General features: G+C 42.8%; 1 protein-coding gene across 7 annotated transcripts in view; it reads right to left on the minus strand.

The window, feature by feature from the left end:
* Nucleotides 1-4163: 4163 nt before the first annotated feature.
* Nucleotides 4164-21503, minus strand: part of PHF8 (PHD finger protein 8) — a 91867-nt gene continuing 74527 nt past the window's right edge. For 4 of the 7 annotated variants that reach the window (XM_034988057.1, XM_034987995.1, XM_034988188.1 and 1 more), the window contains 4 exons: nt 12487-12596; nt 9196-9219; nt 7912-8248; nt 4164-6813 (listed from right to left, as the gene is read on the minus strand). In XM_034988057.1, coding sequence (XP_034843948.1) covers nt 6725-6813; nt 7912-8248; nt 9196-9219; nt 12487-12596 — 560 coding nt within the window. In that variant the 3' untranslated portion in view covers nt 4164-6724. The remainder of the gene's footprint in view (nt 6814-7911; nt 8249-9195; nt 9220-12486; nt 12597-21503) is intronic. The other 3 variants (XM_034988133.1, XM_034988263.1, XM_034988428.1) reach the window with 1 other exon arrangement.

Here is a 21503-nt window from a genome sequence, read left to right on the forward strand (position 1 = left end):
GGAGAAACAGACTCCCTGCTGAGCAGAGAGCCCGATGTAGGCTCAATCCCAGGACCCTGAGATCATGACCTAGCTGAAGGCAGATGCTTAACTGACTGAGCCACCCAGGTGCCCCTACTTTAACTTTCTGAATGTTCGAAAATGTTCATAGTAAAATGTCAGGGGAAAAAAAAGGAGTGTGGTTTAACATCTCTGGTATCTTCACAGCCACTGCCCTGGTTTAGACCTCATTGCATCTTAACTGGGATCTTGCAACCCCTTTTCACACTGGCCTCCACACTAACCCGCTTCTGTCTCTCCCACCCCAAGGTATCACCAGAGAAAACATCCATGATCAGATCCCTGCCAACCTTTTTAGCTTCATTCCCCAACACTTGCCATCTTACTCTAGCCTTTACACCAGCCAACTCAAGGGCTGGTAGTTCCACCCACACAGGCTTCAACTTTCCACTTTTGCTTATGCTATTCCTTTTGCTTGGAATGCTTTATTCCAATACACTCTTCTGCCTTCCCTTGCCTAGTGAATGCCCTTCAATATTCAACTCAGACTTGCTAAAATCTTTTCTGCTCCTCAGACAGGGTTCAGTCTCCTTTTTTCATGCTTCCATAGCACCCCATGTTTATTTGTAACAATATTTATCCCAGTATGCTGTACTTGGGTTTCCAAGTCTGGGTACTAAACTTTATGCTCCTTGAGGATCAAGCCCTGCAATGGCTTGCACAGGGCCTGACACAAGAGGCTTTGATAAACCACTGTAAAACTGAACCAGTGATATTGAATTAGCATGGATGATACTCTGGCATCTTTCACCAACTTTGTGTCATGAACTTAGTTGTATCTCCCTTACAGGTGAGTAAGGCTCACCACACCTATTGATTCAGTCATTTCTCTATGTCTTTTAAGCACTTTCATCATGGAGCCAAGTCAATTTCCTGCCAGTTTGGAATATTCTCTCCAATTCCTTTGAAGGCTTGATATTTCTGTAATCTTTATAAGATTATAGGATTTATTGGGAAAATTTTAAGTGGGGAAAACTCACTGATCACCTGAGTGTCAGATACTGAATTAAGTTCTTTAAAGAAACTAGCTACTTTAATTCCTCCCAACAACCCTATGAGGTAAAGATTGTATCTTCATTTTACAGATGATGAAACTGACTCAAGGAAATAGAAGGTAGCCAGCTCAAGATCACATAGGTGGTAGAGCTGGAATTCAATCTTGGGTCTTTTCAACTTCCAGGCACATCCTCTTTCTACCACAGCCCATTGTCTTCAGGTTGGGCCAGGTTCTGAAAAGCCTTAAAACCCAGAAGGTATAATAGGCACCAGGAAGCCAGGAATGTTCTTGTGCAGGAGGGGATGATGAAAAGAGGACTTTCAGGGGATAACACTGAAAAGTTGTGTATGATAGAATGGAATGTGAGGGAGGCTTGCGAGGCTCCTGACAAGAAAAATATAAAATGGGTATTGTATATCTCTTACCACATTCATTGGTGAGTGCTGGCATTATGTTGTGGTCCTATGGGGAAGGACAGGGCCTCAAAAGGTGAGCTATTTTGAGAGCTAAAAAGCCAAAAGGGGGATAAAGGAGTGCAACTTCTGTCTTGTGGGTTGTATGAGTGGACAACTCCATGGGTCTGCCTCCTGGAAATAGCCCAGGATTTCTGCCCTTTATGAGATGTAGAAGTCCAGGAAAAGGTCAGAATTGACTTGACAGTTGGGTGAAGGCTACCTTAGGGAAGTGGCATTTGATGGGGCATTAGAAGATGAGATGGTGCCCTCTCCACCCCTTCTTCACTAACTTCCTCACTGGTCTCCCAGACTTCATCTTGCTTCCTTCTAATCCACTCCTGACTTTGCTGACAAAGGGATATTTTTAAAAAGCAAGTTGGATCATGTCATTTTCTGTTTAAAACCCTTTAATGGTTGTCATTCATGGGATACAGTTTTTTGACTAACATCAAAATTACATCTCCCCCAATTACATATCTGATATTAAAAATAAATATCATGCCTAAAAACTAATCAGCTCTGATCATGTCTTCTCCAACTACACATTCCCCCTTGGAGATCCTGCATGATGATCCTCCAGGTGAAAGTCACAGCTGCAGTTATACTAAATTGCTTGTCCTCTATACACACATGGGTGCCCCCCTCCCACTTGTTTTTATTCATGCTACTGCCTTGGCTTGGACTACTCTTCCCACTGTTCTCCACCAGACTGGCTAATTACTTTAAATGTTTCAGCTCAGGCATCACCCCTGACAGGAAGACCTACCTGCTTCCTGAATTCCCTGCTTTTCCTCAGGACAAATTCCCTGACTACCACCCTGTGCTCATCTCTATCACCACACTGTACCATATGGTGCTCTTCTCCTTCACTCAGTTTAGTGGAGGGCAAGTGCCATTTCAGTCAACTTCGCATGAACAGGGTCCTGTTGGAAAGGGAAGGGCCTGTGTACTTGAGGCAGGGAACCCAATATGAACAAGCAGAATTGGGGATCTGTACTCAGGACAGGTCAGGTCTAGGAAGATTCGGTTTGGGAATCAACAGTATCCATAAAGTTTGGGGGTGACCATGCTTCTAGAAGGCTTCATAGTTGAAATAATTCCATCTGGGCAGTGTAGAAACTGAGATCCAGATGATGAGCAATATCCCCCAAATTACTTTGTCATTGAAAAGGCAGGCTCTTAGTGACAAGTCCTGTGTACTTTTCCACTCCATATTGGAAAGAGGAAAGACTGGAGTTGGGTGCTCTTGTTTTCCTAATTTTTAGACAGGAGCCTCTGATCTGCTGGCACCTCCTGCCTGGATGAGAAGCAAGGTGACCAAGACTCTAGCTTATCCTTTAACCTGAGGCTGGTGACCGTGCTTTGGGCCCCTCCCTGGGGAGGGTGGGTTGGGAGTTGATGACAAAGAGAACCCAGCCCATCATTCCTGCAAAGGCTCTGAAATCCCTCCTCTTTCCTGTAGCATTTCTACCAGAAGACACAGTTCCCCATGCCCCAGACAAGAACTTTTTCTCTTAGATCCTAATACCAAGATTCAGATTGAAAGAGCTGGAGGAGGCCATTCAGCCAACAGGTCCCAGACCCACAGTAGTAGAATCTCTAGGATGAAGAAATTCTCATTGGGTCCAAACTCCTTTTACAGTGACTCTCAGACAGTAAGCAGTCCATCCTGAGTCACACAGATTCAGGGTGGTAGTGGATTTGGAACTGAGGCTCCTGACATTATCCCAGCGGGCTCTCCTCAGGACATAATTCTCAATGCTACATTTTGCACACAACAGGTGCTCAATAAACATCTGTTGGGTCATTGATCTGCAAAAGATTTTCTAAGACAGTGAGGGGAAAGAACATGAGTTTTGGACTCCGGTAGATCCTGCTGTGGAAGACCACTGGCAAACTTCAGTCTCCTTTACTATCTCAAAGGTTGTCAGTGAGAATTAAATGGGATATCCTAGTAAAACCCCTAGCCCATTCCTGGCACAGAAAAGGCACTTTATAAATAGTAGTGGTTATCAGTAAGCGGTGGAACAGTGATAAGAACACAGACTCTGGAACCAGGCTGGCCCCACAACTTAAGATGTTTGATGCTGCAAGGTTTCTTTGCCTCTGTTTTCTTATCAGCAGGATGAGGATGTCAGTGAGGATGAAATGAATCACTATACATAGAACACTAAGAGCAGTGTCTAGCGCAAGGAAATGAGCGTGCCGTGTTAGCTCTAATAATTATATTCTATCCCTTGAACGGGACTTAAGCACGGTAATCAAGTTCAGCCCGGAGGAGCATGTCAGAAAAAGAGAGAGGGAAGAAAAACAAAACCCCCAAACTCCACATTCAAAGAGGACACAGGTATAGCTACTAAAAATAGCCCATGGGAGATATGGAAAGGCTTCCCAACAAACTTGTCAGGCGACTTTGAATTGTTGCCCCCTTTCTTTTCTGCTCACTGTACTTCTGATTATTTGTTTCTGGTGTGTCAACTGTGTCTCTCATGAAGGCTGGGATTCTGTCCCTTCCCCAGCTCAGGTGTAAGGTTGTGCTGAGTTCATGAAAGGGAGGGACAGAGAGAATGTAAAGAGAAGGCGGCACTCCTGGACCCATCCCACCATCCCACCACCCACCACCACCAAAAAAAGAATTCCAAGCAAAGCAATTGCCAAGATAAATCACTTTTATCTCTATAGGAAAGGGAGGATCTAAAAAAAATATAAATTACATTAGTAACACAACATAAGAAAAAAAACAGGGGAAAAAAACAACAGAGAAGCCTGTATGATGCTATTCTAACCTGTTTATAAAAAGGCCCTGCATCAGAAATTCACAATCCTACCCACTTCTAAAAATATATTTAGACATGTACAGAAGCGGTGGGCTTGTTTTTAAATTGTTTGCTTTTTTTGTAAAAATATATTAAAGGTGAATAGAAATCCTCTCTCCCTGCCCCCTATCCAGCCCCCAGCTCTGTGCCGGGGATTGGAGACCAGAGGTAACTCTCACCATGTTCTACACCTTAGTTACTACCACTCCCAACCCCTCCCCAACTCACTTCACTTAGAACCTGAAACATTTAAAAAAAAAAAAAAAAAAAAAAAAAGCACACTAGCCTCTTTGGAAAAGCATAACTCTGAGGGTAAACTTGCTTTTCATTTAAAACACAAAACAACAAACAGGAGGCTGAGAGCCCAACTAAACTAAACGGAAACCCAGTCAAATGGAGGTTGGGTTTCAGCTCCACAGAAACTTCTAAAAAAGAAACAGAGGGGAAAGAGGCCCGGAACCAGGGGGATTTGCTAGCAATTAGCTGCCTTTTAAAGATCAAGGGGGTGGGTGTTAATGGGCAGAAGGGCTGGGGTCCTGGTCTTGGTTACAGCAGTCAGGGCCTAGTCAGGCAGTTGCCTACACAGGGACACAGGCTGCCCCCCTTCCCTCCCCTCACTACCCTCTGCTGCCTTGAAATCCCCAAGAAAGCAAAGCTGGGTGGAAACCGAGGAGAGGGGAGTGGGGACCTCACGTGCTAGGGGGGAGGTAGCCAGGCTTTTTGCCTTTGGTGTGACTAGATGGAGGACTTCATGGCCCCTGGGGTCCCCAAAATAAAAAAAAAAAAAAGCGGATGGGTTTAAGGGACCCCTGATTCCAAATAAGGAGCGTAGATGTGGGCTGTAGAGAAAAGAAAGACAAACCGGAGACACAAAGACGACAAGGGAAGCCTCACATCCTCTTGTGGCCTGCATGGTAGCTGTTAAGTTCCCCAGAAGCACTGGGCAAACTGGGGTGAGGTTGAAGTGGGGAGTAGAGGGCAAGGATGCACTCCACTTGGGCAGTACCAAAATGGAGGGAGTGGGGCATTCTCCATCCAGTCTAGGGTGCCAGGGAGGCAAGACAGGCGAAGGTGGAGGGAGCTGGGGGGAGGAGGAGGAGGGAGAGGGGTTGGGCACTGTCTGGACAATAGAGACATCCACAAGGGGAAGACAGGGAGTGGAGGATCAGGTGATCTGCTCCTTTACAGATGGGCATCTGCTCTCCCAGGCTCAGGCTCCCGAGTAACCCATCTGCACTCTGCTTGAGCGTTGACCAGATGTCTGGGAGCACAAAGGCCCCGAAGTGAAGATGCGAGTTCTGAGGTCTTCTTCAGACCAAGACCTTAGGTGGGGAAAGAAGCAGGGAGGCTCCTGATGGAACCCAGGGGTGAGCTGTCCTGTCACATCCTCTCCAGAAGGTCCAGGCTGTGCTCTGTGGTACAGGTGAAGAGAGCAGGCTGTACACACAGCCAGGGTTAGCTGTTTCAGCGGTAGGAACTTTCAGACTTTTGGAAGATGGTTTTTCACCTGCTGGGGCCCAGCTACAGCCATGTGGATAATGTTCTGCAGGACCTCAAAATCCAGGCAAAACCCTGAAGCTCACCCTGGGACAGGGGACCTCATCCGTAGCCACCCGAAAGTAGCTTCCTCCAGCGGGCTACAAAGTCATGGTCAAAGGCTTGGGTGTCGGGCCTCTCCCCACCTTGAGAAGTGACAGAAATCTCTCTTCTTCCCAAAGATGAGTGAAGTCAGCCCATAACCTTTCTAGTCCACCTCTGAAAATGGCCCATGGTGGGGCAGTACGGAGACTCTGGAATCTCCTCTTTATTTTCATGAAGCATTTGGCAAGAGGGGGCAGAGGCTAGACCCTTCTCCCAGGAACGAGTCTGGAATGGGACATGTCCACTGGGTTGGGGGGAGGAAGGGGAAGGAAATATGGGCAGAGGTGGACAGGCTTCTGGAGACAGGGCTGGAGCTGCAGGAAGTGTTGAGCACTGGGCCTCCCACTTCATGACCAGGCAAACAGCAAGGGGCCCAGGCTCACTTTATGCCTCTCCTCATCCTGCCTTCCAGCTTTAAGTGGGGATGAGAGTAAAGGGCAGACAAGGCTGGTACAAAGGAAATGGGTTGGAGCAGCAGCAAAGAGGATTCTAGTCAGCCAGAAACCTCTCCCATTCACCTGCTACTCAGAGGTATGGAGAAGGAAGGCAGGATGCTCTAGTGGAAGTAGGGAAGGGAGTTAGGGGAGTTGGTGAAGGGGCCCGTTGGGGAGTCCATGCCTTTGGTCAGTTCCAAGAAAGCAGGACAGTGCGCCTCAGCACCTTGTCCGGGGCAGAAAGGATCCAGGAGTGCCCCGAGAGTTGACAATGGAGAAGGCAATGGGGGTGAAGGGGTGAGGGGCAGGACACTAGGGGGTTCACAGAAGTAGTTTGCCATTTCTGTGGATTTTCAGGATACGGCCAAGTCTCTGTTTTGCTGTGGCCAGACCCTTTTTAGGACGCTTTCCTGTGGGGAAAAGAGAGGTAAGTAAAGGCTATGGCACGGGCTTCAGCAGCAACTCCAGCACCAACTATCTTCAGTCTACCCCCCTCCTCTGTTCCTCTGCCCACAGAGTCTCCCCATCCTTATGCTGGCTCCAGGCACATCTTGGGCAAGAAGCCTGCCTTACCCACTTCCATCCAATACCAGATGCCTTGGCTCTGCCTCCTATGACCTCCTGCAGCAGCTATCGACTCCCTGCTTAGTCTGTCTGGTTCCTTTTCCTCAGATTTCTTTGGTCCCAATCATTTTCCTTCCTAAATTCTGTGGGGGTTGTGGTTATGCCTCTCTGTCCTCTTATCCTAACCACTGGGATTATATAAGCACCTGGTTAGTGATTAGAGCTCAGAGTCCCTGAAGGTGCCATCCCCGGGGCTTTGTTTCATTAGAAACCCCCATCTTAAAAGAAAAGAAAAGAAAAGAAAAGGAAAAGAAAAAGGGAAGGAAAAGAAAAGGGGAAGGGAAGGGGGAGGGGAGGGGGAGGGGAAGGGAAAGAAAAGAAGAAAAAGAAGGGAAGAAAGAAAGAAAGGAAAGAAGAAAGAAAAGAAACCCCCATCCTCATCACCCACTGCCACACTGACCTCACCACCCTTGAGCGGCATATCTAGGGACTGGGCTTTGAGGGCCAAAGTGAGGAAAAGGAGGGCCTGAGCACCCCTCGCATCACCTCTTCCTCTCTCTCCTCACATCAAATCACCTCTCACGTCCCATGGAACCTCCTCCATATTTGATCGATTTATCCCCTCCCTCTCCAGTCCCTCTGCTATAGCCTCAGCCTCTCTTCACGGCAGCCTGAACCTATGTATGTGCCTCCTCCCTAGGCGTCCCACCTGGAGCCCACCCTCTACTCTGGTCACCAGAAGGCTCCTTCTAAACCCACACCTGAAATGCCTCTGTTTAACACCAGTTAATGTCTCTTCACGGCCTAAGAGATCAAATCCAAGCACCTTAGGTTGGCCATCAGTGTCCCTCCCTCCCAGGTATTCTCATCTACCAGAGTGCTTAGGGTTTGGAGTTGGTGACCCTAAGATCTTTCTCAGTTCTGCAACCCTATGGCCGTCGTACCTTGTCCTGCTTGGTTGCTCTGGGAGCCAACTGAAGGGCGCCGCTGGGTCAAGAAGACGCCAGGGGCCATGGGTGTGGTGCTGCGGTTTGCCTGGGCCATACCAAAGGCATTGGGACGAGCAGTATATTCGTGGTCAGCGAGACTCCCTGAGAGGGCCTCTTGTTTAGGTTCAGGAGGAGGCGGGGGTGAGGAGGAGGTGAGAAGCTGGGGTGTAGTGGCCAGAGTTGGGGCTGGTGCTGCCACACTGAGATTAGACTCTTGAGGGCGAGGCTGTTCTACCTCCTTCAACAAAGGCTTCTTCTTGATATATTTCTTCTTTTGGGCCTTCTGCAGCTCCTGAAATACAAGCCAAGTGGGAGGGGAAAATTCAGAAGCGGAAAAAAAGGTAATTGCCCAGAAAGGAAACTAGACACTGGTCAATGTGGTCCTGCAGCCCGCCCCCACCCCAAGTCTAGCCTGGATGTATGTACACACAAGGCCCAGGCCTTGTAACATCAGCGATCATCTCTTTGGTACCATCCATCCTTAAGTTACCACTGCCACGAAACAGTACAGTGGTAACGGAAGGGTAAATGAATTCAGAGTTGGGTTTTGGTCCTAGCATTGCCATTTATGAGGTGGACCATGGACACTTATAAGAATAGCTAAATTTATGACAGCAGCTAAGGCCCTTTATACAGTTGACCCTTGAAAAACGTAGGGGTTAGGGATACTGACCCCCCATGTGGGCAAAAATCCACATTTAACTTTTTACATCCCCAAACTTAGCTACTAATAGCCTACTGTTGATTGGAAGCCTTACTAAGAACATAAATGGCTGATTAACATATATTTTTTTATATGTATCCTTACAATAAGGTAAGGCAGAGAAAAGAAAATACTAAGAAAATCATAAGGAAGAGAAAATACACTTAGAGTACTATTGTAATAAAAAAAATATTTATGTATAAGTGGACCTGTGCAGTTCAAACCCGTGTTGTACAAGGGCCAACTGTATACTTTACTTCATTTATTCCTCAGAGTAGCCATGAGAAGGAGAATACCTCAGTTTATAGATGAGAAAACTGAGGCGCAGGGATATTAAATAAGTTGAGCCCAAAGCCTCACAGGCGAAGTTGTTGGGTCCAGGATTCAGCCAGGTTTATCTGAATACCCACCCTGCACACTTTTCAAAAAGGGGCCTCTGGGAGTGAAAGAGTAGTAGCTTTGGAATGAAAAAAAAACTTGGGTTTAAATCTAGGTTTGTGCTCCCTAAGTGGGATGACCTCCGTCAAGTTACTAACCTTTGTGACTCTCAATCGCCTTATCTGTAAAATGGGCAAAATAAATCTGTTTTTTAGGGTTGTCAGAAAGATTAAATAATGATGTAACAACATATAGCACACAGTAGGTACTCAACAAGTGGTAAACTATTATTCTATGTTCATCTCTTACAATGGTTTCTCCTCCTCTTGCTCGTCTTTTCTTTTAATAGAGGACTTGGCAATCCTCCAGCTCACTGGGTCTTAAAAACCTCAATTCTGGATGGGAGGGATAAATAAGGAGTTGTGTCAATTCTCCCAATATCTTGGATTTCATCCATCCATTGCTCTATGGATCTACTATCCACTGTGTAGCGGGTACCTGTACAATTGGCATCTGGAGCCCTGAGAACCTGGAAAGGTGGTGCTGAGAGCATGTGAACGACTTCACCTTCTGAAATGCTACACAGCCACACCAACTCAGGGATTACATTTCTTTGCCTTGGCAACACAGGCCTACTCCTGCCTTCGGAAGATCTGACAGGCTGTGGCTATCATAGGAATTTCTGGGAGATAAGAATAATAATATTAGTAATACATGCCAGGTACTGTTCTATAATTTAACTCATTTAATACTCAGAAGAAGTATGAGAAGAAAGAATGAAAATCCCATTTTTAGGAGAAGAAACTGTGGCACAGAGAGATTAAGCCATTTTTCCAAGGTTATAGGACCAATATGTGGCCAAGCTAGGATTCAGACCTAAGCTATCCGGCTTCAGAATCTCTTTTCTCAACCATACTGCTATTCCACCCGTGCCAGAAACTACATTTCTGCCCCCATTTCTCTCACCTGAACCCAGAAATTATCTATCCACATCTAGATCACACATCCTAAATTTTTCTATCTTCGTTGCCAGTCTCCTTGTATAATTCATCCAGATTCCCTCACTAAACACTAGACCGTCTTAGGACAGGACCACTTACACCTTGCAAATTTCCTTGCTCAAAAACCTGTTAGCAGGTGTGACTTTCATGGTCTTCCATTGTCTGGTCATTCATACTTACCCAATCCATAATGATAACACTGAAAAACTAACATGTCTATAGTACTTGCTCTGTGGCAAGTGCCATTCTCAGAGCTTTCCCACACATTACCTCATCTAGTCCTCAAAGTTTAGGAGGAAACTGAGGCACAGAGAAATCAAGTAATGTGCTAAAGTGGTAGAGTGAGGATTCGAACTCAGGCAGGCTGGCTCTACAATTCCTTTTTTAATCTGAATTTATCTTACCCCATTCCCCAACATGAAGCCTCCAATGCAGAAAGATCTGCTCATTCATTCATGCATCCATTCACTCACTTGCCCAACACGGACTAAACACATGTTTAGTATAGGGGGGATATCAAGTTAAATTAGATATATCCCCACCCTTGAGGCACTCACAGTTTAATAAGGGACACAGAAAAGCATCCTTATGATTATAAGTACCATGAGAGAATACGACAGAAGCACAGAAGGCCACTGAAATAAACTGGTGGTAGGTGGTATGAAAGAGTGTTAGGTAAGGGCATCTGAAAGGGACAATCCCCAATGGGCAGAGAAAACAACCTGTGCAAAGGCACAGAGGCATGAGACAATGTGATGTACACTAAGCGAATTACAAGCACCGGGGTGCAATAGTATGGCTGGTGCAAAGCGGGGCTGGTAGGAGGTTAGGGAGGAGAGGTGACTAGAGACCCAATTAAGAGGACCTTGGGTGCTTTGCCAAGCATTTCCCTGCTCCTGGAATGCCTCCCTGTTCCTTCTAAAAGCTTAGCCTGCAAAACCCCTCCCAAATTTCAAATCCTCTTCTTTGAGGTCATCCCTGACCAAACCGAACAGAAGTGAGCTCCTTAAGAAGGCACTAGTAGTAGTTTTCACACCTTTAATTAATTTATCTGTTTATTTAAAACAGTAAAACCCCCCTCCCTTTTTTTCCAAATTACATCTTAGATGGCACTAGGATATACATAACAGAAGTTCTGGTCAAAGAAGGCTTGCCTGGCCTGCTTGGTCTCCGTTGGCTCCCAACAACAGCTACTGAGACATTTCTAAGCAACTCTAGAGCTCCATATAACAGCATATTAAAAACATCATTCTATTAAATTCTACTTAAATAGGATATAATTATTAAATTATGTAAACATTTAACTGTTTTTATTGAAATAGCAAGTAAAAGGAAGTCTGAAGCTAGAGGACATGAGTTTGAATCTTGTCTCCTCCATTTACTGGCTGTATTATTCTGGACTAGTCACTTAAAGAGAGCCTCCTTTTCTTCACCTGCAAAATGATGAAAATATCACCTACTGAACCGGGCTACTGGGCAGATTATATGAAACATTGTACATGGAAGCACCTAACGTAAAGTAGATGCTCAACAAATGCTCTAAGCATAAGGAGCCAAGGGGATGTTGATAAGGAGAGAATCAGAAAATTCAACTCCAACTGCTCCCAGGGTTGCTGAGCACAGTATACACATTAAAGAACTTTGCAAACTGTAACCTGCTAGGAGGTCAAGTTGGTTCTAGTGAAGTGACCCTGTAGGATAAAAACTAGTGGCTGAAGTTTTCTTGGGAAGTAGGGAGTAAATATTAAGGCAATAATATTTGGTATACCTCTGGTTCTTTCTTTTGTTGTGAATTCCTCTTTCAGGTCATTTTGCCCAGAGAAGAATGGATGAACACGAGGACAAAATCAAAAATATCAACCATGACCCAAGCTAAATACTCATATGTGGAATATAAGAAATAGCATAGAGGATCATAGGGGAAGGGAGGGAAAACTGAATGGGAAGTCATCAGAAAGGGAGAAAAACCATGAGAGACTCTTAACTACAGGAAATAAACTGAGGGCTGCTGGAAGGGAGGTGGGTGGGGGGATGGGGTAATTGGGTGATGGGCATTAAAGGAGGGAACATGATGTGATGAACACTGGGTGTTATACGCAACTGATAAATTACCGAACACACTACATCTGAAACTAATGATGTACTATATGTTGGCTAACTGAATTTAAATTAAAAATAATAATACTATTTGGTATAGAGGACAAGGAAAGCTTCTCCCCAAAAAACAAATTCTGATACTGGTTGGGTGGCTGTGAACTCAAATATACTCAGCTGGTAACCTCCTCAGGGCTTCATCTGAAGGCAAATGCTCTCATTCAAGGACAGAGAGAAGTTGGCCTGCTTAGTCTCCACTGGCTCCCAACAACAGCCTCTGAGACATTTCTAGTTTTTGTCCTAAAGGCAAACTGGGATCAGTAGCAGGGCCACTGCCTGGGTGTCAGCACCTACCTGCTGGGCTAGCTTCGCAGCTGCTGCAGCCAAGCCTGTCTCAATGGAAGCTACCCGGGTCCCCTCACGCACAGGACGGTCCTGCTTTGGTAGAGTTGGGGTCACACGGGCTGCAGAGGAAACAGGATGAAAACATTTATCTCAATGTCAAGCATATTCCCTACCTCTGAGCCCCTCAAAGGTGGTCTCATTGGTCTCCCAGATTCTAGCTTTTTACAAAGTCCGATTTTGTCTCCCATCAGGTAAGAAGCTAATTTACAAATGCTCAAAGTACACAAAGCACACAATGATTATAGGATAAAAGTTAACTTTCCTGAACTGGCATTTAAGGTTGTCCATGTTCTGCGCCTGGCCTACCTACCTCCTCAGCCTTATTTCCACACCCATATTCTCAGCTTCTCTAGACAGAATGGATTCCTTATTATACCTCCAGAATATGTACAGCTCACCCTCTCTCCCCCTGCCTTCCTCCTCACCATCCACACTACCTAGAGTACCCTCTTTCCTTTGTCCACCTATTCAAAACCTGACCGTCCTTCAAAGGTAAGCTGAAATCAACCTTCTATACAAAACCTCGGGCGCCTGGGTGGCTCAGTCAGTTAAGTGTCTGCCTTCGGCTCAGGTCATGATCCCAGCATCCTGGGATCGAGTCCCACATCGGGCTCCTTGTTTGGCGGAGAGCCTGCTTCTCCCTCTCCCTCTGCCTGCTGCTCTGCCTACTTGTGCTCTCTGTCAACTAAATAAATAAAAATCTTAAAACAAAAACAAAAAAACCTCTCGGTCCTCTCTTGCTCATATTGACCTCTCCCTCTCCTGAATTTATGATGTGCATCAGTCACTTAATTTATAGCACCATACCATCCTGTCTCATTCCCTAGCTTTGATGTGCTGTTGTGCATGTTATTTTGCCAACCCAACAGGCTGTGAGCTCCTGAAGAAGACTGTCTTCTTGTATAACCCTTTTATAGTGCCTTAACAACCTTGAATCAAAAAACAGTTATTGAAAAAAATAGCTATTGGGCGCCTGGGTGGCTCAGTCGTCACAGTCAGCACAGGTCATGATCCCAGGGTCCTGGGATCGAGTCCCACATCGGGCTCCCTGCTCTGCGGGAAGCCTGCTTCTCCCTCTCCCACCCCCCCTGCTTGTGTTCCTGCTCTCGCTATGTCTCTCTCTGTCAAAAAAATAAAATCTTTAAAAAAAAGAAAAGAAAAAAATAGCTATTTATCACACATTTTACACAGCAAGTGTATTTTATCAAACAGTCCCAGATGATGAAGGAAAGCTCCCGTTTACAGAAGAACGCCCGGAGCTCCAGTGGCACAATCGGTTAGCGTGCGGTACTTATACAGAAGAACGCCAGCTAATAAATGTAGAAGAAATGACAAAATTGGAAAATCACAGGTTTGCAAGCCCTAATAAAACAATTGATTCTAGAGTACCAAACTATTACCTCACATATTACTTGCTAGCCTCAACAAGGAAAAAACTAACTTTACAATGGTGAGATCATATCACCTCCTTAACTAAGTATTAACCTGATTGTTACTAATAGTAAGACAGCTGACCTCATGTGCCTCCTGATGCAATGCAATACGAAATTCACAGCATCACCTTGGAAGTAGTTTTGCCAAAGATCTAAAATCAAGTAAGTGGTTCCTGTTACTTCCAGTTTTTAGGAAACAGAAATAAAAGAACAAGTTAAATGACACCATGAGAAAACAATCAGACATTCTACTAGATAACTGGCCTGGTTTCATTAAAAAGAAAATGACACAAGAAAGCAAACACAAATCTAGAAGGTGGGATGGGTCATAGGACAAATATACTAGTTTTTACAACAAATAAATAGCAAAAAAAAAAAAGAGGGGGGAATGCTCTAGATTGAGACTCAAAAGGCACAACAGCCAAATGCAATGTAAAACTCTGCTCAATCCTGATTTAAACAAACCCACTATAAAAATACCTTTTTTTGGTTAGACAATTGAGGATATTTTATTATGGACTTAGTATTAGATAATGTACAGGAATTATCAAATTATTACTAATTTTGTTATGGATGATAACAGGATTGTGGTTATCTGAGAAAATGTATTTTTTAGAGATGTATATTAAAGTACATTGGAAGTGGGGAATGACACAATATCTAGGATTTGCTTTAAAGCACAATTTTGGAAAAAAAAAAAGAAAATAATAGATGAATCAAACATGGCAAAATTTTGATAACTGTGATTCTTAGTGGTGGGTGTATGGAAATTTATTGTACTATTCTATTTTTAATTAATGAAAAAAGTGAATGTCACAGGAAAAAAAGAGGTGGTAGTGCTATCAATCTAGATTTGAAGATTCCTTGGTCGATTAGCTATTATTATTATTATTATTATTATTATTATTATTATTATTATAAAACTTTTCTGTATAAGTAGTATGCAGATTCTAGAATAAGCAATTCAGGAGGCTGAAGTCCTTTCTTTAAAGGTGATATTTTATTTGTTTAAAAATGATCTGAAGCAAGAAGAACAAAGGGAAAAAGGGGCAGAAGGTTTATTGGAACAAATTATAGCTGAGAACTTCCCTAATCTGAGGAAGGAAACAGGCATTCAAGTCCAAGAGACACAGAGAATTCCCCTCAAAATCAACAAAAACAGGCCAACACCAAGACATGAGAGTGAAACTTGCAAAATACGAAGATAAAGAGAGAATTCTGGGGGTGCCTGGGTGGCTCAGTTGGTTAAGCGACTGCCTTCACCTCAGGTCATGATCCCAGGGTTCTGGGATCGAGCCTCGCATTGGGCTCCCTGCTCGGTGGGAAGCCTGCTTCTCCCTCTCCCACTCCCCCTGCTTGTATTCCCTCTCTCGCTGTCTCTGTCAATTAAATAAATAAATAAAATCTTAAAAAAAAAAAAAGAGAGAGAATTCTGAAAGGAGCTAGGGACAAAAGGTCTTTAACCTACAAGGGTTAGGTTAACACATAAGGTTAGCAGCTGACCTGGCCACAGAAACATGGCAGACCAGAAAGAAGTGGCATGATACATTCAATTTGCTAAATGGGAAAAATATGCAGCCAAGAATACTTGGTCCAGCAAGGCTGTCATTCAGAATAGAAGGAGACACAAAGAGTTTCCAGGACAAGCAAAAACTAAAGGAGTTCATGAACACTAAACCAGTCCTGCAAGAAATATTAAAGGGGACACTTTGAGCAGGAAAGAGAGACCAAAAGCAACAAAGACTAAAAAGGCACAGAGATAATCTACAGGAACAGCAACTTTACAGGTAATAGAATAGCACTAAATTCGTATCTATCAATAATTACTCTGAATGTAAATAGACTAAATGCTCCAAATAAAAGACACAGGGTATCAGAATGGATAAAAAAAAAAAAAAAAAAAACAAGACCCATCAATATGCTGCTTACAAGAGACTCATTTTAGAACCAAAGACACCTCCAGATTGAATGTGAGGGGCTCCATCATGCTAACGGACATCAAAAGAAAGCTGGAGTAGCCATACTTACATCAGACACACTAGATTTTTTTGGAGGAGAGAGATGGGCAGAGGGAGAGAGAGAATCCCAAGCAGGCTCCACAGCCAGTGCAGAGCCCAGTGTGGGGCTTGATCTCACGACCCTGGGACCACGACCCAAGCCAAAAATCAAGAGTCAGATGCCCAACCGACTGAGCCACCAATTGAGCCACCAGGCACTCCCAGACAACCTAGATTTTAGACCAAAGACTATAATAAGAGATGAAGAAGGGCACTATATCACAATAAAGGTGTCTATCAAACAAGATCTAATAATTGTAAATATTTATGCCCCTAACTTGGGACAGCCAAATATATGAGTGAATTAATAACAAAATTAAAGAAACTCACTGATAATAATATAATATTAGGGGACTTTAACACCCCACTCACAGCAATGGACAGATCATCTAAGCAGAAGATCAACAAGGAAACAATGGCTTTGAGAGACAGGCTGGACCAGATGGACTTAACAGATACATTCAGAGCATTTCATCTTAAAGCAGCAGAATACACATTCTTCTCGAGTGCACATTGAACATTCTCCAGAACAGATCACACGCTGGCTCACAAATCACCCCTCAACCAGTACAAAAAGACTGAGATAATACCATGCATATTTCAGACCACAATACTGCGAAACTTGAAGACAACCACAAGAAAAAATTTGGAAAGAACACAAACACATGGAAGTTAAAGAACATCATACTGAAGTATGAATGGGTTAACCAGGAAATTAAAGAAGAAATTAAAAAATACATGGGAGCAAATGGAAATGAAATCATGACAGTCCAAAACCTTTGGGATGCAGCAAAGGCAGTATTAAGAGTGAAGTACATGGCTATACAGTCCTACCTCAAGAAGCAAGAAAAGTCTCAAATACACAACCTAAACTTACACCTAAAGAACTGGAAAAAGAACAGCAAATAAAGCCTAAAGCCAGCAGAGGGGAAATAATTAAAATCAGAGCAGAAATAAGTGATATAGAAATAAAAAAAAAACAAAACAGTAGAACAGATCAACAAAACTAGGATCTGGTTCTTTGAAAAAATTAACAAAACTGATAACCCCCTAGCCAGACTTATCAAAAAGAGAAAGGACCCAAATACATAAAATCACACATGAAAGAGGAGAGATCACAACTAACACCAAATAAATATAAACAATTATAAGAGAATGTTATATGCCAACAAATAGGGCAATCTGGAAGAAATGGATACATTCCTAGAAACATATAAACTACCAAAAGAGAAACAGGAAGAAATACAGAAGCTGAACAGACCCATAATCAGCAAAGAAATTGAATCCGTAATCAAAAATCTCCCAAAAAACAAGAGTCCAGGGCCGGATGGCTTCCCAGGGGAATTCTACCAAACATTTAAAGAAGACTTAATACCTATTCTTCTAAAACTGTTCCAAAAAATAGAAATGAAAGGAAAACTTCCAAACTCATTCTAAAAAGCCAGCATTACCTTGATTCGAAGACCAGACAAAGACCCCACTAAAGAAGAGAATTACAGACTAATATCCCTGATGAACATGGATGCAAAAATTCTCAACAAAATACTAGCTAATGGAATCCAACAGTCTGTTAAAAGGTGTATTCACCATGATCAAGTGGGATTTATTCCTGGGCTGCATAGGGGTGGTTCAATATTCACAAATCAATGTGATATACCACATTAATAAAAAAAAGGATAAAAACCATATGATCCTCTCCATAGATGCAGAAAAAGCATTTGACAAAACACAGCATCCTTTCTTGATAAAAACCCTCAACAAAGTAGGGATAGAAGGAACACACCTCAACACTGTAAAGTCCATATACGAAAGGGCCACAGCTAATATCATCCTCAATGGGGAAAAACTGAGAGCTTTTCCCCTAAGGTCAGGAACATGACAGGGATGTCCACTCTTACCATTGTTGTTCAACATAGTACTAGAAGCCCTAGCCTCAGCAATCAGACAACAAAAAGAAATAAAACACATCCAAATTAGCAAGGAAGAAGTAAAACTTTCACTCTTCACAGATGACATGATACTCTTTGTAGAAAACCTGAAAGACTCCACCAAAAAATTATGAACTGATACAGGAATTCAGCAAAGTCACAGGATATAAAATCAACATACAGAAATCTGTTGCATTTCTATACATTAATAATGAAACAGGAGAAAGAGAAATCAAGGAATTGATCCCATTTACAATCGCACCAAAAATCATAATGTACCTAGGACTAAACCTAACCGAAGAGGTAAAAGATCTGTATGCTGAAAACTATAGCACACTTATGAAAGAAACTGAAGAAGATACAAAGAAATGGAAAAACATTCCATATTCTTGGATTGGAAGAACAAATATTGTTAAAATGTCTATACTACCCAAAGCAATTTACACATTCAATGCAATCCCTATCATAATAACACACCAGCATTTTTCACAGAGCTGGAACAAACAATTCTAAAATTTGTATGGAACCTGAAAAGACCCTGAAAAGCCAAAGGAATATTGAAAAGCAAAGTGGGAAGCATCACAATTCCAGACTTCAAGCTGTATTACAAAGCTGTAATCATCAATACAGCATGGTACTGGCACAAAAACAGACACATAGATGAATGGAACAGAATAAAGAACCCAGAAATGGACCCACAACTGTATGGCCAAGTAATTTTTGACAAAGCAGGAAAGAATATCCAGTGGAAAAAAGAATGTGATGAAACTGGACCCCTTTCTTACACCATACACAAAAATAAATTCAAAATGGATGAAAGACCTAAATGTGAGACAGGAAACCATCTGAATCTTAGAGGAGAACGCAGGCAACAACCTCTTTGACCTCAGCTGCAACAACTTCTTAGTAGACACGTCTCCAGAGGCAAGGGAAACAAAAGCAAAAATGATGTATTGAGACTTCATCAAGATAAAAAGCTTCTGGACAATGAAGGAAACAACTGACAAAACTAAAAGGCAACTGACAAAATGCGAGAAGATCTTTGCAAATGACATATCGGATAAAAGGTTAGTATCCAAAATCTACAAAGACCTTACCAACTCAATACCCCAAAAACAAATAATCCAGTTAAGAAGTGGTCAGAAGACATGTATAGACACTTTTCCAAGGAAGACATCCAGATGGCTAACAAACACATGAAAAGATGCTCAACATCACTCATCATCAGGGAAATACAAATCAAAACCCCACAAAATGTGCCCCACAAAATGTCTTTTTAAAAAAATTTTTTAAATTTAAATTCAATTTAGTCCTTGAATAGAACCTGGTTTGAGGGGCGCCTGGGTGGCTCAGTCGTTAAGCGTCTGCCTTCGGCTCAGGTCATGATCCCAGGGTCCTGGGATCTAGCCCCGCATCAGGCTCCCTGCTCAGCGGGAAGCGTGCTTCTCCCTCTCCCACTCCCCCTGTTTGTGTTCCCTCTCTAGCTGTGTCTCTCTCTGTCAAATAAATAAATAAAAAATCTTAAAAAAAGAATTACTTAAAAAAAAAAAAAAGAACCTGGTTTGAATAAGCAAATCATAAGATATTTTTGGTACAATTGGGGGGAAATTTGAATAAGGATTTGGTACTAAATGATATGAGAAAGTAAATGTTACTTTACTTAGGTGTCATAAAATGGTACTATGGTTATAGAAGAAAATGTCTTTTTCATAGACGTGCATACTGAACTATTTAGTATGTTACGATGGATGACAACAGCAAAAATGGCAAAGTTAAGGACCTCCAAACACTCCTGAATTAAAACAATGAAAAAACTGGTAAAAAATGTCAGAATAAACTTTTTCAGAACTCTGGAAATTAACTAAAGGTTTATAGCAACCCTCCAGTGGAGGATTCTAGTTGGGAAGTGAAGGCTGTGGAACAGGGGTGAGAGGGAAAGATTTTACTATATACCCACATGTAAGTTTTGTCCTTTTGGAGTTTAATAGGGATCCATCCTGAGTAAATAATCAGAGACACCAACACATATAAATATGTTCATCCCAAATGTGAACTAGGCAATAGGCTAAATGCCTCACATTAAAGAAGTTAGGTAAAAAAGGCATATCCATGGGGTAGAATATTTTGTGGCTATTAAAATATTTATAAACAATGGCATAAGGACATTCTTATGAAGTAATATTTAAAAGGCCAGGTTTATGAATTGGTTTTCAACTTTTACAGTCAACCCCTAGTTAATATAGAGTATTAATCACAAGGCAATGTAAATGCTAACAACCTTGACAATGTAAAGGAAAATGTACGATTCACAGAAGGTCAGAAGAAGAAAGAACAGTGTACTAATGTCTGTATCTTATAAAGTGGGTAATCAAGAGAGACTGACAGAAGCTGAGAGGAAGAGAAACAGAGGCTAAGTTTATACATCAAGAAATAGTGGTATAAACCCTATTAGCTTGAGTTTTGGAGGTAATGACCAGAAAAAAAGAAAACTAGAAGGTTGTCTTTCAGGCATGGGACTGGAGGTGAGGAAAGCAGAGGTGAAGACCACTATATTTCATCCTAAACTCCTCTGTGCTATATGATTTGCTATCATATACACATTAATTTAAAAGTCAAAAAAATTTAAAGCAAGATACAGGATTGTATACACACTGTAATTTCAACCATAAAAAGAAACACATAGGAAAAACAGATTTGAAGGTAACACGTCAAAACATTAATACAGGGGCTGCCTCTGGGTAGCAGAATCATGGGTGGTTTCTTCCTTACACGTTCTTTTATTTTCTGTATTTTCCAACTTTCCTACTGTGCTAATCAGCCAGAAACTATAGGGAAAAAATACAATCAGAAAATAGTAACATTTGCTGACTGACTCACTAAGACAGCACTTCTAGGATTACCCTACCACCCCATTCCCCCAACCCCAAGCAAATAGCAGAAAGGCCAGATAAGGATGGGTGGAGCCAGCAGGGGATTTCCTAGGGAACCATGGGTACTGAGGTGCGAGCACCGTCTGTGGCAGACTGTTGCAGTACTGGCTTTCAACTTGCCCACATCTCCCTGCATGCAGACGAGGATTCTGCAGCTCCCTGTCTCAAGAGATGTAATCTATATCTCCACCCCTGGAATTGAGGCTTGACCATGTAACTTGCTTTGGCCAGTGGGACAACGGAAAACAAGACACAGGCAGAGGCTTGAAAAGTGCTTGCAAACTGGGGCTTTCCCTCTCTTGCTAATGGACATGCTTTTGCTTTATTGTGAAAAAGTGCTTGCGCTGGCTTCCTGGTGGACCAGGAGAGTCCACATGGAGAGAGGCACTAGCCACCCCAAATTAGGTCTAGACTCCTGAAGAAGATCTTTTTAGACCACCCAGCCTGGGGCCAAGCCAGTCAAGACTAGAACAATAGCTTAGCCAACCTACAGAATCATGAGAAATGATCGGCTGTCATTGTTCTAAGCCACTAAGTTTAGGGTCATTTGATAAGCAGCAAAAGCTAACTGACACACCCTCCAACTTGAAACTACCCAACCAGTGAGATGAATAAAAT

This window comes from Mirounga leonina, unplaced genomic scaffold (assembly GCF_011800145.1).
Source record: "Mirounga leonina isolate KUSES-001 unplaced genomic scaffold, KU_Mleo_1.0 Mir_101529, whole genome shotgun sequence".
NCBI classification, from domain to species: Eukaryota; Metazoa; Chordata; class Mammalia; order Carnivora; family Phocidae; genus Mirounga; species Mirounga leonina.